The sequence below is a fragment of the Thalassophryne amazonica genome, chromosome 19 (assembly GCF_902500255.1).
Source record: "Thalassophryne amazonica chromosome 19, fThaAma1.1, whole genome shotgun sequence".
Classification (NCBI taxonomy): domain Eukaryota; kingdom Metazoa; phylum Chordata; class Actinopteri; order Batrachoidiformes; family Batrachoididae; genus Thalassophryne; species Thalassophryne amazonica.
The window spans coordinates 67,149,251-67,173,188 of NC_047121.1; the positions used below are offsets into that span (position 1 = coordinate 67,149,251).

The 23,938-nt window shown below is 40.1% G+C and overlaps 1 protein-coding gene across 1 annotated transcript in view; it reads left to right on the top strand.

Annotated features, from left to right (window-relative positions):
• The first annotated feature begins 2,324 nt into the window (after positions 1 to 2,324).
• LOC117500666 (fibroblast growth factor receptor-like 1) overlaps positions 2,325 to 23,938 on the top strand; it is a 56,977-nt gene continuing 35,363 nt past the window's right edge. The window contains exons 1-2 of the mRNA XM_034159424.1: positions 2,325 to 2,633; positions 7,227 to 7,322. Coding sequence (XP_034015315.1) covers positions 7,238 to 7,322 — 85 coding nt within the window. The 5' untranslated portion in view covers positions 2,325 to 2,633; positions 7,227 to 7,237. The remainder of the gene's footprint in view (positions 2,634 to 7,226; positions 7,323 to 23,938) is intronic.

A 23,938-nucleotide genomic window follows, 5' to 3' on the forward strand; every position in this document is an offset into this window, starting at 1 on the left:
TTGCTAATAAAATTTTAACTATTAGAGAAAAAATTACTCATAACCATCCCAAAGACGTATCGTTATCTTTGGCTGCTTTCAGTGATGCCGGTATTTGGTTAGACTCTTTCTGTCCGATTGTTCTGTCCGAGTTATTTTCATTAGTTACTTACTCCAAACCATCAACATGTCTGTTAGACCCCATTCCTACCAGGCTGCTCAAGGAAGCCCTACCATTAATTAATGCTTCGATGTTAAATATGATCAATCTATCTTTATTAGTTGGCTATGTACCACAGGTTTTTAAGGTGGCAGTAATTAAACCATTACTTAAAAAGCCATCACTTGACCCAGCTATCTTAGCTAATTATAGGCCAATCTTCAACCTTCCTTTTCTCTCAAAAATTCTTGAAAGGGTAGTTGTAAAACAGCTAACTGATCATCTGCAGAGGAATGGTCTATTTGAAGAGTTTCAGTCAGGTTTTAGAATTCATCATAGTACAGAAACAGCATTAGTGAAGGTTACAAATGATCTTCTTATGCCCTCAGACAGTGGACTCATCTCTGTGCTTGTTCTCTTAGACCTCAGTGCTGCTTTTGATACTGTTGACCATAAAATTTTATTACAGAGATTAGAGCATGTCATAGGTATTAAAGGCACTGCGCTGCGGTGGTTTGAATCATATTTATCTAATAGATTACAATTTGTTCATGTAAATGGGGAATCTTCTTCACAGACTAAGGTTAATTATGGAGTTCCACAAGGTTCTTTGCTAGGACCAATTTTATTCACTTTATACATGTTTCCCTTAGGCAGTATTATTATTATTATATATTATATTATTATTGTACTTGGCCCCACAAATCTTAGAAACATGGTGTCTAACCAGATCCTTACTCTGGATGGCATTACCCTGACCTCTAGTAGTACTGTGAGAAATCTTGGAGTCATTTTTGATCAGGATATGTCATTCAATGTGCATATTAAACAAATATGTAGGACTGCTTTTTTGCATTTGCTCAATATCTCTAAAATCAGAAAGGTCTTGTCTCAGAGTGATGCTGAAAAACTAATTCATGCATTTATTTCCTCTAGGCTGGACTATTGTAATTCATTATTATCAGGTTGTCCTAAAAGTTCCCTGAAAAGCCTTCAGTTAGTTCAAAATGCTACAGCTAGAGTACTAACGGGGACTAGAAGGAGAGAGCATATCTCACCCATATTGGCCTCTCTTCAGTGGCTTCCTGTTAATTCTAGAATAGAATTTAAAATTCTTCTTCTTACTTATAAGGTTTTGAATAATCAGGTCCCATCTTATCTTAGGGACCTCATAGTACCATATCACCCCAATAGAGCGCTTCGCTCTCAGACTGCAGGCTTACTTGTAGTTCCTAGGGTCTGTAAGAGTAGAATGGGAGGCAGAGCCTTCAGCTTTCAGGCTCCTCTCCTGTGGAACCAGCTCCCAATTCAGATCAGGGAGACAGACACCCTACTTTTAAGATTAGGCTTAAAACTTTCCTTTTTGCTAAAGCTTATAGTTAGCGCTGGATCAGGTGACCCTGAGCCATCCTTTAGTTATGCTGCTATAGACTTAGACTGCTGGGGGGTTCCCATGATGCACTGAGTGTTTCTTTCTGTTTTTAATCATTAGTGATTGATCTCTGCTCCCCTGCACAGCATGTCTTTTTCCTGGTTCTCTCCCTCAGCCCCAACCAGTCCCAGCAGAAGACTGCCCCTCCCTGAGCCTTGTTCTGCTGGAGGTTTCTTCCTGTTAAAAGGGAGTTTTTCCTTCCCACTGTCGCCAAGTGCTTGCTCACAGGGGGTTGTTTTGACCGTTGGGGTTTTTCCGTAATTATTGTATGGCCTTGCCTTACAATATAAGGCGCCTTGGGGCAACTGTTTGTTGTGATTTGGCGCTATATAAATAAAATTGATTTGATTTGATTTGGGAACTGTTGACATAATGACCAGCAGGTGGCAGCACTTGTTCATGCTGCACCCTTCGCTGATTGTGCAGTCCACCATCACACCGTTTTTTTAAGTTTTTTTTTTTATTATTAATTTAGCCTTATTATATATATATATATATATATGATATAGAATTATTCCAACACAAATTTCTCTAGCTTTTCATCTTAAAGTTCTCTGCGATCATTTTGTCAGATTAATTTGGATGTGTGAGGGGCAGCAGTGATTTCATGGTGAAATTAAGTTTAAAAAAATAATAATTTGATACTAGATACAGGGTTATGTATAGGGGTGTAGTTTGACAGTATGATGAGGATGAGGATGGTGGTTGTTGTGAGAGACGAAGAGTTAAACGTGTCCTGCGCTCTGATTGGTCCGTTTGCTGCAGCTCTCGCGGACGGATCTGTTCGTCTTGGAAAAGTGCTAAAGGAGACACAGACCTCGGTGTGCGTGAACAAATTGCAGTGTGTGACTTTTATTGTGATTTATGGAGCCCTTCCTGATGATTCCGCTCTTAAAACCGTTATTTGACTTCACGGCAGAGCGTGTGCTGGAACTCGTAGAGGTCGTCGAACAGTCGACCAGCTGTCACATTTGATTCATGGACTCTTCACGGACTCAACCTCTTCGATTTTCTGTCAAAATCCCGACAAAAAGGCCACTTCGTGGTGCATCGAATATTAAGGTGAGAGTCGACATTTTTTGTGACTTATTAGTTCTTTGAAGAAACAAATAAAAACACGGCTACCTGTCTGTTAGCTCTCAGAACGCAAATGACTTGTTTCAACCAAAGATATTCAGATATAACATATTAATACATAAAATAATATATATATATAAAGGAAAAATAACTATGTACTCACTTATACCTAGTTTAACATCAATTTTGAGTTGTGTAAAAGCACTTAAAACAGTGCTGTGTAAAGCTGCTTTAAATAACTGGTATGGAAGAGTGAACCAGTTATCTCTATACAAATTTAAACCAAATTTTGTTAGTTTAGACATGTTTAAACACTGATAAAACAAAATAAAGAGCAATATGAGCTTTATACCAATTTGAAGAGTGTCTGAATCTGTTTTAAAGCACATTAAACCATTCTATCCCTGTTATAGAAGAGTGAACCAGGTTAACTCTAATTTATACAAATTGAAACCAAATTTTGTTAGTTTAGACATGTCTAAACACTGATAAAACAAAATAAAGAGCAATATGAGCTTGGTTTAAACACTGATAAAACAAAATAAAGAGCAATATGAGCTTGATACCAATTTGAAGTGTGTCTGAATCTGTTTTAAAGCACCTTAAACCGTTCTATCCCTGTTATAGAAGAGTGAACCAGGTTATCTCTAATTTATACAAATTTAAACCAAATTTTGTTAGTTTAGACATGTTTAAACACTGATAAAACAAACTAAAAGCAATATGAGCTTTTTTACCAATTTGAAATATGTCTGAATCTGTTTTAAGGCACCTTAACCCATTGTATCCCTGTTATAGAAGAGTGAACCAAGTTATCTGTAATTTATACAAATTTAAACCAAATATTCTTAGTTTAGACATGTTTAAACACTGATAAAACAAACTAAAAGCAATATGAGCTTTTTTACCAATTTGAAATATGTCTGAATCTGTTTTAAGGCGCCTTAACCCATTGTATCTCTGTTATAGAAGAGTGAACCAAGTTATCTGTAATTTATACAAATTTAAACCAAATATTCTTAGTTTAGACATGTTTAAACACTGATAAAACAAAATAAAGAGGAATATGATTCTTATACCAATTTAAAACATTCTGAATCTGTTTTAAATCACCTTAGGCTGAACCATTCTATCCTTGTTTTAGAAGAGTGAACCAGGTTATCTGTAACAGATACATATTCAAACCAAATTTTGTTAGGTTAGACATGTTTAAACACTGATAAAACAAAATAAAGAGTAATATGAGCTTTATACCAATTTAAAATATGTCTGACTCTATTTTAAAGCGCCTTAAACCAGTTTATCCCTGTTATAGAAGTGTGAAACAGGTTATCTCTAGTTTATACAGATTTTAATCCATTTTACTGTTAGTTTAGAGATGTTTAAAATACTGATGAATAGGATGGAACAATGCACTACCTCCACGATACCCTACATATATGATACACCATCAGGGTTTGATAATATCACATAATTACTTTGCTGTTCATGCTAATTATGAAGAAAGTAACCTGTGGTGAATGTTTAACTTTAAAGACACAAATTATTCCTGAAGGATAAATTGTAATCCTTGATGTCATATCCTATTTGTATGTTTTATAAACCGTTTATGATTGTTCTTCAAGTGATCAGTATTTCTTCCATGCAGTATTTAAGTTTTTGATGCTACCACGATAGCATCAAAAAGTTTTTTTTTTTTGTTTTGTTTAATGAATATCATGATAGCACACTCATCACTCATCTTCAACCGCGACCCAATACCGGATAAGCAGTTGAAGATGAGTGATGAGTGTGCGATCACGATAGTCATTAAAAAAAACCACACACAACAAAAACAATACAGTTCGATACAAGCCCCGTGATATGATTATCACCGTACACAATGTATCATTCCACCCCTACTAGTGATGACACTGGTGGGACTTGTCAACTGGCAGAAGTCCACATACTGGTCAAACAAAAATAAAGGGGTTTAGCTGGTTTATACTTATTTAAAACATGTCTGAATATGTTTTAATGCACTTTAAACCTTCTTGTAGAAAAGTGAACCTGATTATTTCTAATTTTTGAATCTGTTCAAAGCACTTTATACCATTCAGTGAACCAGATTCTCCAATTTATCCAGATTTAAATCATTTTTTTCTTTTTTTAGTTTAAAAGTACTGGTAAAACAAACAAAAAGTTCTGTCTGTTTTGGACTACTTTAAAGCATGTCTGAATCTATTTGAAGCATTTTAATTTATTCTGTCCCCTTTGTATCACAGTGGACCAGATTATCTCCAATTTTGTTTGTTTGACTTTTGAACTACTTTGATGAATACTTATCAAAATCAATTTAAGAACTTTTTTTTTCTCAGATGGTGGGTAATATATGGCTGATATTTGCCTGAAAATGTATTGGCCAGAGTACAATTGCCAGATTAAAAAAGATGAAATTTTTTTGTTGGTTTGTTTCTAGAACAGTCAGTTTCCTGAGGTCCAAAATTGAACTTAAAAAATTAGCTGTTGAAGTTGAAATAACTTAAAGCACAAATGAGTGTCTAGCTTCCTTTTCATGGATGTTAATCTGCAATGGAAGTAGTTCTGTAAAGTTTCAAAATTTTGGTGGGTAGTTGAGGGCACTGCTTATAAAGGGCTAGCTACTATAATGTACACTACTACTACTACTACTACTACTACTACAGAAAGCTACTTTTTACTGAAGTGACACTTATATCTGATGCATTTCTAGACTGTCTGTCAATTTGTGAAACCCTACAATAGACTGGTGACCTGTCAGGTACCCGTCTGTCTCCCAGTGACCTTTAACACGAGTACGTAGATTCAGAAAATAAATAAATGAAGTTCAAGATTGCTTACACAACATCCCAAGCTAGTTTATGCATGATATAATTTCATTAGCAATACTATGATGCTTGAAATTAATGTGGAATACTGGAGGTGTGAGCACACACAGAGCATTCAAGTGGGTCACAATATAAAATTTGCCATTTTGGGGGGTTCAAGGAGATGTGCAACCCCCATAACACAAATTGACCTGTTCAACACATCTGCCACAACATCTTGGTGTGTCCTGTCTTATTGTATGGTTGTGGACAGTAACCAGTGAGCTAAGTAGATGACTCAGTGTCTTTGGTAACTGATCTCATTTGAGTATCCTTGGGTTAGAATACATTTTTGTCAAATGAACAGTTACTTGGGGAGGACTTAGAAGAGCTATATCACTTGCATTTTGACATTGTAAGCTGCAACATTTTGGTTTGTCTACAATATTGTAGATCAGGCACAGTTTGTGCCTCATCTATCAGGTAGGTTCTTCTGTGTTGAGTACCCCAGCAAAAGGAAAAAGCCAAGGGAGCACCCATGTTCCATCTGGCTGCAGCAGAGGAATGGTTACTTTCAAGAGGGAGGGATAGAATTGTTGTCTGCCTTAGTGGTTGCCATCCAGGGCCCAAGGGGGTTTCATAGTGGTGGATTCGGCACCAGTGCATGTTCCCAAATCTGAGCTGACAGTATTGCACTGATGTTTTGCAGCATTCCCTGTAGGCAGCACTCTCAACTGCCCAGTAAGCCCATTGTTTCCATCACATCTTAGCATCAGTCAAGCTAATACTGGGCAGTCATTGGCACATTAAAATGTTTTAATTCCAAAAGCTAATTTTTATGTAATTTGAGAAAGACAATTGTCTGCTCAAAGAAATTGAACTACCCATTAACCCCCAACCGCCCCCCAAGAATTTTTTTTTTTCTGGCAAATCTGACAGGTCTAATAGAAAAGAAGAAGAAGAAAGGCTTTTATTGTCATTGTACATTCATGGATATACATAATGAAATTTGTCCTCTACATTGAATCTATCCTAATTACAGTTAAAGACAATCCAACCACTAGGAGCAGTATCTTCACTAGTCGTCGTCCAACTCCAGATCTGGAGATACTGCCTTAGTCAATGGCAGAGACAGGAGCACAACCCTAATGTGCATGTTTTTGGTAGTGGGAGGAAAGCAGAGTCCCCAGAGAAAACCCACGCATACAAGGGAAGAACATGCAACTCCATACGGAAAGGCAGTGGGAATGGGTAGAATCAAACCACAGACCTTCTTGCTGTGAGGCAAGCGTACTAACCACTGATCCACCGTGTCACCCAGACTGCCTGAAAAATGCCTGACTCTTTAATAAATCATCAGATAAAGCACTTTAAACCGTTCTGTGCTTGGTGTAGAAAAATGAACAGATTATATCTAATTCATCCAAGTTAAAGACAGTTTTACTGTTAAAGATGTTTAAACACTTTTTAAAAATAAGGTTAATATCTGCTTTATACCACTTTAAAACATATCTAAATGTTTTAATCAGATTTCAGACGGTTCTTTTGTTTTGATGGGATTTTAAACACTTGAATATGAGATTCTAATAATAATAATAACAATAATAACAATAATGCATCATTCTTGCCCATGCATGTAATACTTATTACATCATGCAGAAAGTTTTGGATTCCCCCCAGATGGACATGATATTATTGCACTTCTTTCTTCTCCTGTGTTTCTACAATGTGTGACTGAACGTGTGCCTTCCAGGTTTGAGGATCATGAAGCTGTCCTTGATCAGTATGGGTGTCGTGAAGATTGTGCTGTTCATCTTTGAGGCTGTTTTACTGACTGACTGTGCACGAGGTGAGATCAACATCAACCTTTCTTTCTGTTTGTCTTACAGTTTCTTTTATTCTGTCTCTTGTAAAAAATGTAATTATCTCAAAATTCAAGTTACAAATCTGGAAGCGAACACTGAATCCATAGCTCGTTACACCTGGCTGGTTTAGTGCGAGCGTGAAGAAATCCTCAGTGGGCTCTTAATGTTTTTGCACCAAGGAGTAAAAGACGGAAAACGTCCAAATTGAAAGAGCCCAAAATCAATACAGGGCAGCGGAATGAGACTGGCCGCGCCAGTGCCTACCCCCAGTGTGCAGTCGCTGCTGCTAAACCAAACAAACATCATCCATCAGCTTCCCAGGGTGAAAAAACTCAAGTCAGTGTTGGAGTCCGGGAGCGTCTCATCGGTGAAGAGTGGGTGACCTCTGCTTGACCATAACTCACTACACTGTTTGCTTTGTAGGACGGCTTGCAGTAAGCTGTCCAGCAGGTCGACCGTCGAGGCGGTTTTGATGATTTCAGCCTCCATTGCTGACTGCTGAACCGTGTCTGAGGCCTGAGCAAAAGTTGAAACTAAAATTTAACAAGAGCAATCTGGACGTCAAGCTCCCTGAAGCGAGCACCGTGGCGTTCTCTTTATTCTCCTTCTCGCTATTGATAGGTACAATACCTGCATGTGGCTATCAAGGCTTGTGGTGGAGGGACGGGGGGCAGCAGAGGGGGGGGGGGTATTAGATCTGTGGGTATGCAGACAATGCTTCATTCACAGCGTGGCAGTCGTGCCGTAAAGGCACGGTTAAACCAAAAATAAACAAGACGTGGAAGCGAAATACGATTAGACAGGCAATTTTGTATGTTTACAGATTAACAGATGTCAGTGATGAGGACCCCAAAGGAGAGGCTGGAGAGCAGAAGAACTGTGCGGGTTGAATGGCTCTGCCGTGATTTAATATCTGCCGGACAGAAAGAAGTTATGGACTGTTTTTCATAATTTCTCAAAGTGGTTACAGATGCATGGCTGGACGGATACATTGGCAGATAACATAGCTGGCAGTCAGGCTGAGTGAGATTATTTTAAATGGTACGTGACAATCTGTGAGGTGTAAATATCCCGGAGTTCTCCCAGCAGACAAAACGATACACTGAGCCGAGCATTACAGTCGCTGACATCCTGTGAAATATAGTCGTGTGTGTGTGTGTCAAAATTTGTGCTTTTATAGCGAAGCAAAGGCCAAGAAAGCTGTAAAACTGTCCTTGCAAATTTAACAATGGACGCGGACGTCTTTGTCAAAATCAGATTTGGTTCTAAAGTGCTTTGATTTGTATGTGAAAACGGAAAACTCTTCAGATGTGTTGTTTTGTTATCTAAACATTTTCAACAATACACGTGCGAGCACGGTTCAGTTTGGGTGGATTGTTTAAAGCCTGTTGCTGTCAGTCATCGGGTGACATCTGACCCCCGAGCCGCTGTCCCAAATGTGCACATATGGAGCCGCCCTCCTTACATTGTTAAAACTTTGCGAGTCACCAGGCAGGACTTATTTCTTAAGATCCCCCCTTAGGAACCCCTGTACGTCCTCTGTCCCAGCACCCCCCCCAGTGTGTCGCCGCCCCTAGCAGCTGTACGAGGTGCTTGGTAATGTGTCCCAGCAGAGCCTCTAATGTGGTGACAGGCCGGGGGACCACTGTGCTCCACAAACTGCGAAATGCAACAAGCTGTACATATGGATCTGCTGCATGAGCTGTAGACGAAAACGAGACACGACAAGCACAAATCTTTGGGTGCATTTTAATGAAAGATGGCTAGAGATCAATCAGCTGGTCAAAGCACATAAAAGTAATTATAAACTCATAAAACTGCTATTTTTGCTTGATAAATGACTTCAAGTGGTCATCTTATGCAAACGTGTTTTTATCTACCTTTTCCGGTTAAAATATGATTGGAGTTTCAAGTTAGACATCCTCAGAGGTTCACCCACAGTTGTTTGTGTATGTGGATCTATTCTTATTTAAACAAGATTAATGGGGCTGTTCTACAGACTGCTGTTCCTTCCTGTTTAATCCCGAATAGCAAATTGGGGGAACATTTTGAAACATAGTAATTTCTTGATCCATCTTTGTCAATCTTGAGCAAACTTGCCATACGTAGTAGTTACAGCCAACATTGGCACTAAATTTGAAATTGGGATCCAGTTTTTGAACTGTTCAAAAATTTCATCCCGATTCTTGAAATTGTTGATGTACGTGGTAACTTCATGGTATTTGTAGTCTGAACGGCTTCAGTCAACTTCTTTAAACAGGGTATTCATACAGACTGCAGCTTGAAACTTGTTTGATCATGCCCCAATGGGGTCAAAATTTTAAGCCAAAGCAGCATGTCTTGCAGTTTTTGATCATGTCTGGCCAAGGGCGCAGCTCCTTTCTTTTATTTTTGGGCAGGTTGCTAGGTCTGCACTTTATAAGCCAGTCTGTTTGGAGACAAACTGGATTAAGTTGTTTCATCCCATTTATGCACTTTTTTGGATTTTGGGCGATCGTAGTACAACAGCACCCTCAGGAATAGCCCTGTTAGGCCTTGAACAACTCATTTTAAACTTCTGTGACATATGTTACAGAACTCCATATCTGGACTTGATCTTGCTGTGTGGTACAGCAGCATGTTACATTGGAGAGACAGATGGTTTCTGTCTTTTTGAATTGAGAGGGGTTGTAGTTAGCAGCAATATTTTTCATTTAAAGCAACAGCAACATACATTTCTGTTTTCTGAAAGCCCTTAAAGGTGTCCTCCTATGTTTTATTTTTTGAACTATTTAAGTCCTAAAAATGGTTTTATTCTGCACCACTATACTTTTGTTCTTGGGTATTCAAATAAAGGATTCAAAGTTTTATATTACCAATATGATCAAAATGTGCCTTTTGTGAAAACAAGCTACAATACAATGACATGATTCAATGACACACTTTTCTGTAAATATGACATATATAAATATGTGATATATACCGTGATAGAGGTGATGGTCTGATGGTTAAGCGGTGGGCTTGAGACCAGGCGATCCTTGGTTTTAATTCCCACCAGATGGAAAAATCACTGAGGGTCGTTGGGCAAGGTCCTTAATCCCCAGTTGCTCCCATTGCACAGTTGAGGGCCTTGCATGGAAGCACCCTGATATCGATGTGTGATTACATGTGTGAGTGAATGCATGGCATCACTGTAAAGCACTTTGAACTTCTGATTCAGATAGAAAAGCGTTATATAAATGCAGTCCATTTCATATTTACATGTGCTAGCATTAGGATCATGGAACTGAAGAAATGTGGAAGATCTTCTGTTGTGACTGAAAGTGCCAAAAAAACAAAAACAAAGTTAAACTGAAGCCAAAAGAAAACTGTGTCACCACGAGCCAATAAATGTCTTGGTGGCTTCCCTCACTAGTCTCCTTCATGCATTGTAACTCAGTTGTTTTTTGATCTGTCGTCTCCAGACCTTTTTATCACAGTGTCATCCTCTTTGTACTTATTAATGATTGACGTAAATTATACATTAATTTATTTGGAAATGTCAGTGCATCCATCTACTGACTTGTCTGAAGAAATCTGGCTGTTCATATTTTGTCACACATTTTGTCTATTTATGTTAAACATTAAAGGATTTAAAACATACTAGCGTGTTGCCCATGTGGATCCACGGGCTCTAGAATGGGTAGTGTTTATAAAATAGGTAGCTGACATTTTCAAGGGGAGTAATAAATAATGCATATTTGTATAATTAGTTGGAATGGCACGTGAGTCCAGAATGTTTTTAGAACCTTAGATTTCAACAGTTTTTAGAGGAAGAGCTCAACCCCTTTATTTCCTGTTAATTACATAATTTTTAATGTTAATTTACTGTCTTAAAGTATTTATAGGTTGTTGGGGTTCTTGTTATCATATACTTATTATTATTATTCTGGTTATTAATAATCATAATACTAATCATCATCATAATAATAATAATAGTAATATTGATTTATTATTATTTTATTTCATTATTACTTCTATTTTGTCATTTGATTTTTAAATGGACCACAATGGAAATAAGTGTTTTCACTTTCTTGTGTCATCCATGTATTTTTAATGTATTATATTATGTACTTACATTGAAACTACTAAATAAAATCATGCACGCACACACACACACACAAAGAGGCCACTTGGTTACTAATATGTAGATTAAATGCACCTAAACCGTATGTGTCTCCATTTTCTAAAGGCAGCATTTTGTGCATGTGCTTAATGTAAATCTGGTTGATTTCATCAGGCACTTTTTTTTCTTCCGTCATCACGTTTGCAGCCATCTGGAGAAATTTAGAGCATGCAAACAGCTCTGCAACCCCTTTGGAAAAATATACATTTTATAGCAGAGTTACGTCATGGCTTCATAACAAGAAGGTACTATGAGATAAACTATATGCCAAAAGCTTTTAAAATCACAATGCCAGCTGGCCCCCAGTCAGTTTTCCATTTCCTTTAAATGTAACGAGGCTAGTTTCTCAGTAACTAAATGCCCCATAGTCCTGTTATTTTTTTAAAGCTCCTCAATAGTAAGGAGTTTAAGCAGGATGGCTGGAGGAAGAAAAGGAGGACAAAAAAAAAACAGCACCACAAAAGATGAACATGTTTTTATAATCCTTGCTCAGCTCTCACTTTAATGCTCCATTTGGGCATTAGTCATAAAATCAGTTTCATGTTGCTATTTGTATTTATGCCCATCAAATAAGGGAAAAGTTGGTCTTGCATCTTCTATTTTGATACTGATCTGTGCGACTGTAAGGAAGAATCTGCGTGACTGTTTTCCAAACCAGCATGTGACCAGACAGCCGTTGCCTCCTGCTTCTGTCTGCATTTCCTCCCGTTTTATTATCAGTGTAAAGTTTGAAGGAAGTGAGTTAAATTAATGTGCTGTCGTTAAAACAGGCACAAGTTGACCTTTAGTCCCACCAGCCTTTCTCAGCTCTCACTGGTTCCTATTTACAGAGTATAGGTCCATTTGCATGGAACAATGAGCGGATTATTTCATGCAGCAGTCCCCCAGGTTGGATGGAGCAACAGTAATTCATTTTAAACACTCTTTATCCCCGCAGACTGGACTTATTCCCCATCTATTAGCGCACCGAGCAGATGAGGGTCTCACTTTGCTGAGGTGCTGCCATTTAGAAGTTCGTGAGAAGAAGTTACAAGGTTGACAGAGCGGTGTGTGTGTCAGAATAATATGCGTGTTTTATTAAACAAAACACAATCGCCTAGAGAAAAGTCATGATAATGAGATGTCCAAGTCATAGGGGGTAGTTTGGAAACTTCAGAGGTTCATCAACAATCATTCCTGCTCTCATTCTCTTGTAAACCAGGTGGAAATGATCTTCTTACTTTGTAGAAACAAGCAACATCCATGCTAGCGCACATCAAGGGGTAAGCTCCAGTGTTAAAAAACAAAGCCAATGCAGAAGTGCCAGTACCTGCAGTTTCTTGAAAGGCCACTTGAATGTGGATCCAAAAACGAGTCACTCCCCATCAAAGCCTGTGCTAAAATGTCCAACATTAGAGCAGAAATAAACATATTAACAGTTTGGTCCCCCCCAAAAAAGATTTTGGTCTCTGTTGATAGTTTTCACGATCATGAGAACAGCACAGGGGGTGAATTTTTATATAACTAATCAGTCTAAGATATTTTAAGCCATAACGTTATAAGAAATTAGGAGAATGGTTGCTTTCAGCAATAACTGTGTGCCGCGGCCCGTGAGAGGAATCCACACTCCAGGGCCGCGCTAGCGGTGGCTGCTAGCCGCTGTGGACTTGACCATGTATTTCCTTTCTGAGCATTTTGTTGCAAGTATCACAAGAGATAATATGGCTTGCTGTGTGGTTAATTGTAGTAACGGACCATCTAAAAAGTCTGTGCTCCAGCATTTCCGTTGGGTGAAATTTTACTATTATTTAATTTATATGTCAACACCATGACCACTGATTAGCAGTTATTGTTAACTTGATGACATTAGTTCCACTGACAATACTGTTGTTGCAGAGGCAATAGGCTGGTCATTCTTTGTTATACACACGCCAAGCCACCAGATATGAAAACTATACCACCCAGCCTGCAAAAAGATATGCGTCAATGTGCTAACCTTAACAATTGTTAGCCTTAACTTGCTCCATCTCTATGTCCATTTATGTGTTGGCCAAAGGTTAGCTGGAGTCAGGCACTGCTCTTTTGTCGATTTTTGGAGTTGCCCCTTTTGAACTTCAAACCAGCCCTTCAGAAACCCCGTGGGTGATGTCAGGAAGAGTTTGTCCAGTGTATAGACAGACATTGACTTTAACACTGGAAAAAAAAACTTTTCCTGATGTTTGCCCACTGTTGAGGAGGACTTGACTGCTCCAAAACCAATCAGGCTACAGCTGCTTGAGGAAATCAGCTGAGGTATCCTGTTCAGCAGTCTGTTATGATAAATTTGTAAATAAATATATAGTAATTAATTCATTGTCATTTAATTTATGAATAGATATTTTAACAAGCATTAAATAAAGTAGGTATAAAGTACAACTTCCCAATTGCAAGGTTTTACTGCAGACATCAGGATTTTTCAATTAAGTACACACATTTATTGTTTCTGTGCAGCTGTTTACACAAGCTAGCATTGACTGAATCACCTATGTATCTCCATTTTTACTGTACAAATTCTATACTGCCGCTTGCATCCGCAATCTAGTTATAGCGCTTCGCCTTTTGGCTCAACTCCTTTTTCGTCACAACAATACGGTAGAGCAAATGCAACCCTGCCCCTGCTGTGCCGATTCTCTGACCAATCTCACGCTCCATTGTCCCCTCACTCGTAAACAAGACCCTGAGGTACTTGAACTCCTTCACTTGGGGCAAGACCACATTCCCTACCCGTAGTAGGCAATCCATCAGTTTCCTGCTGAGAACCGTGGCTTCAGATTTAGAAGTGCTGATCCTCATCCCAGCCGCTTTACACTTGGCTGCAAACTGATCCAGTGAGTGCAGGAGGTCACAGGCTGATGAAGGCAACAGGACCACATCATCTGCAAAAAGCAGTGATGAGACCCTCAGCCCACCAAACTGAAGACCCTCCTCCTCCCAACTACACCTTGATATCCTGTCCATAAATATCACAAATAGGATCTGTGATGAGGCACCGCCCTGACAGACTCTTTACCTCTTCACCTTATCTCCCTCAGAGATAAGGCGAGAAGCTTGGCCATCTGTAAGGAGCTCAGAGTAGAGCCGCTGCTCCTTCGCATTGAAAGGAGTCAGCTGAGGTGGTTCGGGCATCTGGTAAGGATGCCCCCTGGGCACCTCCCTACAGAGGTGTTCCAGGCACGTCCAGCTAGGAGGAGACCCCGGGGAAGACCCAGGACTAGGTGGAGAGATTATATTGCCACACTTGCTTGGGAACGCTTTGGGATCCCCCAGTCAGAGATGATTAATGTAACCCGGGAAAGGGAAGTTTGGGGTCCCCTGCTGGAGCTGTTGCCCCTCCAACCTGATCCCAGATAAGCGCTTGAAGATGTGATGAGATGAAATCCTACACTGTTAACAGCACATGGAATAGCGTTGCGGACATTGTTCCCAAGCTCCCCGTCCATCAGCACACGCTGCTGTCAGCTGTGTGAGAGTTTAAGGAAACATTGGAAAGAGGAATGCGTGTGCCTTCACCCCTCTGAGGACAGAGGGGAAGGAAAGGAAAGGGCTGCAGTGAGGAGGGAAGCGGTGATAAGTAGCCCTAATGGAGGTCAGTTGGTGTTTGCTTTAGCGGGGTCATATAATCCCCGTGAGTTTAATAGCCACTTCAATTAGCATTCATGTGTAACTACAACACGACGCTGTACACTTTCTGTCAGATGTATGCTAATGCTTAGACGCACAGGGGGATTTTCTTCTTCCTTCTTCTTTTTTGAAAATCTTATTGTATAATATAAAGTTGTGTGTGCGAGTGTCTACAATGCTCATTAGTGTGTTTGTGCAGTTGGCTCTGCATGTGTCTTCAGACCACACAGCCTCTTCCTGCTGGCTAAATGGATTTGGGTTTAGTTAAAGAGAATTTCTTTTGCTCCTGTTAACCTCCTCTGTTCACTACATGCACACGGATGTGTCAGTCACTCTGGCATTCAGATGATAATCACGCTTGTGTGTGTCCCCGGTCTGACTTTCACAATTAACAAGACATGCATTTTTGTTCGGCGTTCAGTGGCGCTGGGACTTTTTGCCGCTATTTGACAGCAAGGCGCCGCCTCTGTTTTGCACCGAATGGACTGAGCTGCTGGAAGCGAGCGTGCAATGAGAATCCGCCTCACTGGAACCTTTACAAGTGACCTTACAATAACATTTCAGCTCCACAGTGGGAAGTGTTTGTCTTGCGTGACCCCTTTTTCTACACTTCCTTCATTTCTCCAGTCCCTCGCTGTTTTCTCCCACCCACCAACAGCTATGTGTTTTGTTCGCCACAGCTGTTCACTCACTCACTCACTTAGTACGTCAAAGAATGAGAAGCCAGTTCCTCTCCTCGTTTATCCTTCAACAGGACTGCCCAGCTCTGTTTTTCTCAAGATTTTAAAGTAGAGATTTATGGTTTGACCTGTCAGGTTCCATAGAGATGTGAGCTCTTCTCCTTCTCCGATCTCTCACTCTGTCTCATTATTTCAGCTCTGAATAGAAGGGTAGGACGTCTCTAGCCCCTCTCACACAGATGGCGTGTGTGTGGTGTGTTAGTGGCACCCACTGGCATGCTATACTAACCCGCACTCATCGCCAGTACCAGGAATTGTGTGTGTGTGTGCGTGTGTGTGCGTGTGCGTGCATCGTGTGACCGCTGTGTGTGTGTGTGAGATTCAGTAGCATTTAATGTAGCATGTCATCTACTGCTTCCTGGCCAGTGTTTTATCAACTTTGTCTCTGTTTTTGTTTAATTTAATTTTTTCCCATTATATTATGGATTTGGAGTTCCTGATCAACTCGGTGCTTTTTAGCCTGTCATGCAGACGGCATGTGTGTGGCGTGTTAGTGTTGCGTAAGGGGAAACCGTGCGACAAGTGAAGTTGAGTAACAAGTGATTTGAACATCACTCTCACAACACCCTGGCGAATGCCGGCAACCATGTGGTGCAGTGTGATGTGTTTGTGGCAGATAGTGGCGAATGCTACATGTGCCTCGAAACACCACACACACACACACACACACACACACTCTATGTGAGAGTAGCTTCTCACTCTGTCTTGTAACCTTAGCTCTGACCACAAGCATGGGAATGACATTCTTTTCTGACTTTTCACTTCTGTTTAGGTTTTTTCTAGAACTGGTTCCATTAAAGGTTTTTTTTTTTATTTTTTTTTATATCTTTTTAAAAAACTTTTAACCTGAGTTTTCACCCACTGCACATATTCTGTGTTATCAGCCAGTATTTGTGTTAGTTATAATGTCTACTTTATTTCCAAATACACTTCCTTAAAAGATTCACCATGTCAGATTTTCAGAGATCAGCCGTTTACATATACATACGAAGATCAATGGTCTTTACATACTCTAAAACATTACATGAATATTCAGTAAGGTATATCTTCTATAATACAGTGAGGAAAATAAGTATTTGAACACCCTGCGATTTTGTAAGTTCTCCCACTTACAAATCATGGAGGGGTCTGAAATTTTCATCTTAGGTGCATGTCCACTGTGAGAGACATAATCTAAAAAAAAAAATCCGTAAATCACAATGTATTATTTTTTAATAATTTATTTGTATGTTACTGCTGCAAATAAGTATTTGAACACCTACCAACCAGCAAGAATTCTGGCTCTCACAGACCTATTAATTTTTCTTTAAGAAGCCCTCTTATTTTGCACTCTTTACCTGTATTAATTGCACCTGTTTGAACTTGTTGCCTGTATAAAAGACACCTGTTCACACACTCAATCAACCACACTCCAACCTGTCCATCATAGCCAAGACCACAGAGCTGTCTAAGGACACCAGGGACAAAACTGTAGACCTGCACAAGGCTGGGATGGACTACAGGACAACAGGCAAGCAGCTTGGTGGAAGACAACAACTGTTATGATTATTTATTAGAAAGTGGAAGAAACACAAGATGACTGTCAATCTCCCTCGGTCTGGGATGTCATGCAAAATCTCACTTTGTGGGGTAAGGATGATTCTGAGAAAGCTCAGAACTGCACAGGAGGACCTGGTCAATGACCTGAAGAGAGCTGGGACCACAGTCACAAAGATTACATTAGTAACACATGATGCTGTTATGGTTTAAAATCCTGCAGGGCAGGAAGGTCCCCCTGCTCAAGCTAGCACATGTCCAGGCCCGTTTGAAGTTCACCAGTGACCATCTGGATGATCCAGAGGAGGCATGGGAGAAGGTCTTGTGGTCAGATGAGACCAGAATAGAGCTTTTTGGAATCAACTCCACTTACCATGTTTAGAGGATGAGAACAACCCCAAGAAAACCATCCCAACCGTGAAGCATGGGGGTGGAAACATCATACTGTGGGGGTGCTCTTCTGCAAAGGGGACAGGACGACTGCACCGTATTGAAGGGAGAATGGATGGGGTCATGTATTGCGAGATTTTGGCAAACAACCTCCTTCCCTCAGTAAGATTGAAGATTCATTGAAGATGGGTCATGGCTGGGTCTTCCAGCATGACAATGACCCCAAACACACAGCCAGGGCAACTAAGGATGGGCTCCGTAAGAAGCATTTCAAGGTCCTGGAGTGGCCTGGCCAGTCTCCAGACCTGAACTCAATAGAAAATCTTTGGAGGGAGCTGAAACTCCAAACCTGAAAGATTTGGAGAAGATCTGTATGGAGGAGTGGACCAAAATCCCTGCTGCAGTGTGTGACAGCCTGGTGAAAAACTACAGGAAACGTTTGACCTCTGTAATTGCAAACAAAGGCTACTGTATCAAATATTAACATTGATTTTCACAGGTGTTCAAATACTTATTTGCAGCAGTAACATACAAATAAATTATTTAAAAAAAAATCATACATTGTTTATTTCCGGATTTTTTTTTTTTTTTTTTTTTTTAAGATTATGTCTCTCACAGTAGACGTGCACCTAAGATGAAAATTTCAGACCCCTCCATGATTTCTAAGTGGGAGAACTTGCAAAATCACAGGGTGTTCAAATACTTATTTTCCTCACTGTATATTCCAATTCTAAAGTAGAACTCTACTGATGTATACTAAGGTATATTTAAAGATCTAAAAAAAGAAGAGTAGAGTAGAGCCACCTAGGTGCCTGGTCTTGAGAACCAGGGATGGTAGGTTGGAAAGCTATTTTATCCCATGGGAACTCTCCTTACCCACCCAAGCGGCTCAAAAAATATGTTAGTTAAAACATGTTAGTTTTACTTAATGTAATTCAATCAATCAATCAATCAACTTTTTTCTTATATAGCGCCAAATCACAACAAACAGTTGCCCCAAGGCGCTCCATATTGCAAGGCAAGGCCATACAATAACCATGAAAAACCCCAACGGTCAAAACGACCCCCTATGAGCAAGCACTTGGCCACAGTGGGAAGGAAAAACTCCCTTTTAACAGGAAGAAACCTCCAGCAGAACCAGGCTCAGGGAGGGGCAGTCTTCTGCTGAGACTGGTTGGGGCTGAGGGAAAGAACCAGGAAAAAGACATGCCGAGAAGGGGGGCAGAGATCGATCACTAATGATTAAATGCAGAGTGATGCATACGGAGCAAAAAAAAGAAAGAAACAGTGCATCATGGGAACCCCCCACAGTCTACGTCTAAAGCAACATAACCAAGGGATGGTCCAGGGTCACCCGATCCAGCCCTAACTATAAGCCTTAGCGAAAAGGAAAGTTTTAAGCCTAATCTTAAAAGTAGAGAGGGTATCTGTCTCCCTGATCTGAATTGGGAGCTGGTTCCACAGGAGAGGAGCCTGAAAGCTGAAGGCTCTGCCTCCCATTCTACTCTTACAAACCCTAGGAACCACAAGTAAGCCCGCAGTCTGAGAGCGAAGCGCTCTAATGGGGTAATATGGTACTACGAGGTCCCTAAGATAAGATGGGACCTGATTATTCAAAACCTTATAAGTAAGAAGAAGAATTTTAAATTCTATTCTAGAATTAACAGGAAGCCAATGAAGAGAGGCCAACACGGGTGAGATATGCTCTCTCCTGCTAGTCCCCGTCAGTACTCTAGCTGCAGCATTCTGAACCAACTGAAGGCTTTTTAGGGAACTTTTAGGACAACCTGATAATAATGAACTACAATAGTCCAGCCTAGAGGAAATAAATGCATGAATTAGTTTTTCAGCATCACTCCGAGACAAGACCTTTCTGATTTTAGAGATATTGCGTAAATGCAAAAAGGCAGTCCTACATATTTGTTTAATATGCGCTTTGAATGACATATCCTGATCAAAAATAACTCCAAGATTTCTCACAGTATTACTAGAGATCAGGGAAATGCCATCCAGAGTAACGATCTGGTTAGACACCATGCTTCTAAGATTTGTGGGGCCAAGTACAATAACTTCAGTTTTTTCTGAGTTTAAAAGCAGGAAATTAGAGGTCATCCATGTCTTTATGTCTGTAAGACAATCCTGCAGTTTAGCTAATTGGTGTGTATCCTCTGGCTTCATGGATAGATAAAGCTGGGTATCATCTGCGTAACAATGAAAATTTAAGCAATACCGTCTAATAATACTGCCCAAGGGAAGCATGTATAAAGTGAATAAAATTGGTCCTAGCACAGAACCTTGTGGAACTCCATAATTAACTTTAGTCTGTGAAGAAGATTCCCCATTTACATGAACAAACTGTAATCTATTAGACAAATATGATTCAAACCACCGCAGCGCAGTGCCTTTAATACCTATGACATGCTCTAATCTCTGTAATAAAATTTTATGGTCAACAGTATCAAAAGCAGCACTGAGGTCCAACAGAACAAGCACAGAGATAAGTCCACTGTCCAAAGCCATAAGAAGATCATTTGTAACCTTCACTAATGCTGTTTCTGTACTATGATGAATTCTAAAACCTGACTGAAACTCTTCAAATAGACCATTCCTCTGCAGGTGATCAGTTAGCTGTTTTACAACTACCCTCTCAAGAATCTTTGAGAGAAAAGGAAGGTTGGAGATTGGCCTATAATTAGCTAAGATAGCTGGGTCAAGTGATGGCTTTTTAAGTAATGGTTTAATTACTGCCACCTTAAAGGCCTGTGGTACATAACCAACTAACAAAGATAGATTGATCATATTTAAGATTGAAGCATTAAATAATGGTAGGACTTCCTTGAGCAGCCTGGCAGGAATGGGGTCTAATAAGCATGTTGATGGTTTGGATGAAGTAACTAATGAAAATAACTCAGGCAGAACAATCGGAGAGAAAGAGTCTAACCAAATACCGGCATCACTGAAAGCAGCCAAAGATAACGATACATCTTTGGGATGGTTATGAGTAATTTTTTCTCTAATAGTCAAAATTTTGTTAGCAAAGAAAGTCATGAAGTCATCACTAGTTAAAGTTAATGGAATACTCAGCTCAATAGAGCTCTGACTCTTTGTCAGCCTGGCTACAGTGCTGAAAAGAAACCTGGGGTTGTTCTTATTTTCTTCAATTAGTGATGAGTAGAAAGATGTCCTAGCTTCACGGAGGGCTTTCTTATAGAGCAACAAACTCTTTTTCCAGGCTAAGTGAAGATCTTCTAAATTAGTGAGACGCCATTTCCTCTCCAACTTACGGGTTATCTGCTTTAAGCTACGAGTTTGTGAGTTATACCACGGAGTCAGACACTTCTGATTTAAAGCTCTCTTTTTCAGAGGAGCTACAGCATCCAAAGTTGTCTTCAATGAGGATGTAAAACTATTGACGAGATACTCTAGCTCCCTTACAGAGTTTAGGTAGCTACTCTGCTCTGTGTTGGTATATGACATTAGAGAACATAAAGAAGGAATCATATCCTTAAACCTAGTTACAGCGCTTTCTGAAAGACTTCTAGTGTAATGAAACTTATTCCCCACTGCAGGGTAGTCCATCAGGGTAAATGTAAATGTTATTAAAAAATGATCAGACAGAAGGGAGTTTTCAGGGAATACTGTTAAGTCTTCTATTTCCATACCATAAGTCAGAACAAGATCTAAAATATGATTAAAGTGGTGGGTGGACTCATTTACTTTTTGAGCAAAGCCGATAGAGTCTAATAATAGATTAAATGCAGTGTTGAGGCTGTCATTCTCAGCATCTGTGTGGATGTTAAAATCGCCCACTATAATTATCTTATCTGAGCTAAGCACTAAGTCAGACAAAAGGTCTGAAAATTCACAGAGAAACTCACAGTAACGACCAGGTGGACGATAGATAATAACAAATAAAACTGGTTTTTGGGACTTCCAATTTGGATGGACAAGACTAAGAGACAAGCTTTCAAATGAATTAAAGCTCTGTCTAGGTTTTTGATTAATTAATAAGCTGGAATGGAAGATTGCTGCTAATCCTCCGCCCCGGCCCGTGCTACGAGCATTCTGACAGTTAGTGTGACTCGGGGGTGTTGACTCATTTAAACTAACATATTCATCCTGCTGTAACCAAGTTTCTGTTAGGCAGAATAAATCAATACGTTGATCAATTATTATATCATTTACCAACAGGGACTTAGAAGAAAGAGACCTAATGTTTAATAGACCACATTTAACTGTTTTAGTCTGTGGTGCAATTGAAGGTGCTATATTATTTTTTTCTTTTTGAATTTTTATGCTTAAATAGATTTTTGCTAGTTATTGGTGGTCTGGGAGCAGGCACCGTCTCTACGGGGATGGGGTAATAAGGGGATGGCAGGGGGAGAGAAGCTGCAGAGAGGTGTATAAGACCACAGCTCTGCCTCCTGGTCCCAACGCTAGACAGTCACAGTTTGGAGGATCCAAAAAAATTGGCCAGATTTCTAGAAATGAGAGCTGCTCCCTCTAAAGTGGGATGGATGCCGTCTCTCCTAACAAGACCAGGTTTTCCCCAGAAGCTTTGCCAATTATCAGTGAAGCCCACCTCATTTTTTGGACACCACTCAGACAGCCAGCAATTCAAGGAGAACATGCGGCTAAACATGTCACTCCCGGTCTGATTGGGGAGGGGCCCAGAGAAAACAACAGTGTCCGACATTGTTTTTGCAAAGTTACACACCGATTTAATGTTAATTTTAGTGACCTCCGATTGGCGTAACCGAGTGTCATTACTGCCGACGTGAATTACAATCTTACCAAATTTACGCTTAGCCTTAGCCAGCAATTTCAAATGTCCTTCGATGTCGCCTGCTCTGGCCCCCGGAAGACAATTGACAATGGTTGCTGGTGTCGCTAACTTCACATTTCTCAAAACAGAGTCGCCAATAACCAGAGTTTGATCCTCGGCGGGTGTGTCGTCGAGTGGGGAAAAACGGTTAGAGATGTGAACGGGTTGACGGTGTACACGGGGCTTCTGTTTAGGGCTACGCTTCCTCCTCACAGTCACCCAGTCAGCCTGCTTTCCCGACTGCACGGGATCTGCCAGGGGGGAACTAACGGCGGCTAAGCTACCTTGGTCCGCACCGACTACAGGGGCCTGGCTAGCTGTAGAATTTTCCACGGTGCGGAGCCGAGCCTCCACTTCGCCCAGCCTGGCCTCCAAAGCTACGAATAAGCTGCACTTATTACAAGTACCGTTACTGCTAAAGGAGGCCGAGGAATAACTAAACATTTCACACCCAGAGCAGAAAAGTGCGGGAGAGACAGGAGAAGCCGCCATGCTAAATCGGCTAAGAGCTAGTAGCTACGCTAAGCTAGCGGATTCCCAAAAACACACAAAGTAAATAATGTGCAAATAATCCAAAGGTGATTCAGCAGAAGGAGTGCCCCAATCAAGGCACCAAACAGGCCATGAAGCAGCACAGGCAACGCACGACAACGGTGCTAAAATAAAATAAAAAAAATAAAAACGAAAGCGTTAGCAAGCTAGTTAGCCTGCCAACGCTAATAAAAGTTAGCTGATAAAAGTGCTCCGTCGCGATGTTTCGACCGTTAGAGGTCTTCCTTAGGCATTGGAGCACAGTAAAAAGTTAAAAAAAATTAAAAAGTAAAAAAAGTAAAAAAGTCTTGAAAAAGACTGTTAGTTCAAGTCCAAAGCAGCAGGTAGCAGTCTCTGTGTAAACAGTCCCAACAGAGAGCCACAGGAATCATCCCTAATAGCGACCATGACATAATCGATGATTCCGTCAACTGGTTCCATAAAACTTGGTTGTTTAAATTGGAAAAGCAAATTATAACAATTTATTTCCACATTTAAACAACCATGTTTTGTGTGAAAGGTTGACGTAACTAGATTAAGTAAATATAACATTTTTTGAGTGTAGCATGGAAGATTCCAGACGATTCAAGAATGTGATGGAATAAAGCTCCCGAATTACTCATTGGCATAATCTTGTGTTAGTTAAGGAACCTTTAACAGTATTTGAGGGCCTGTCTGAAGATCTGGTGCTTTTAGGTATGACCTGATTGCTGGTTTCATGGTATAGCGTGGTTGGAAAATCTAACAGTTAAAAAAACACAAAGATATCTTCTTTTATTGTATGAGCTTCATGCA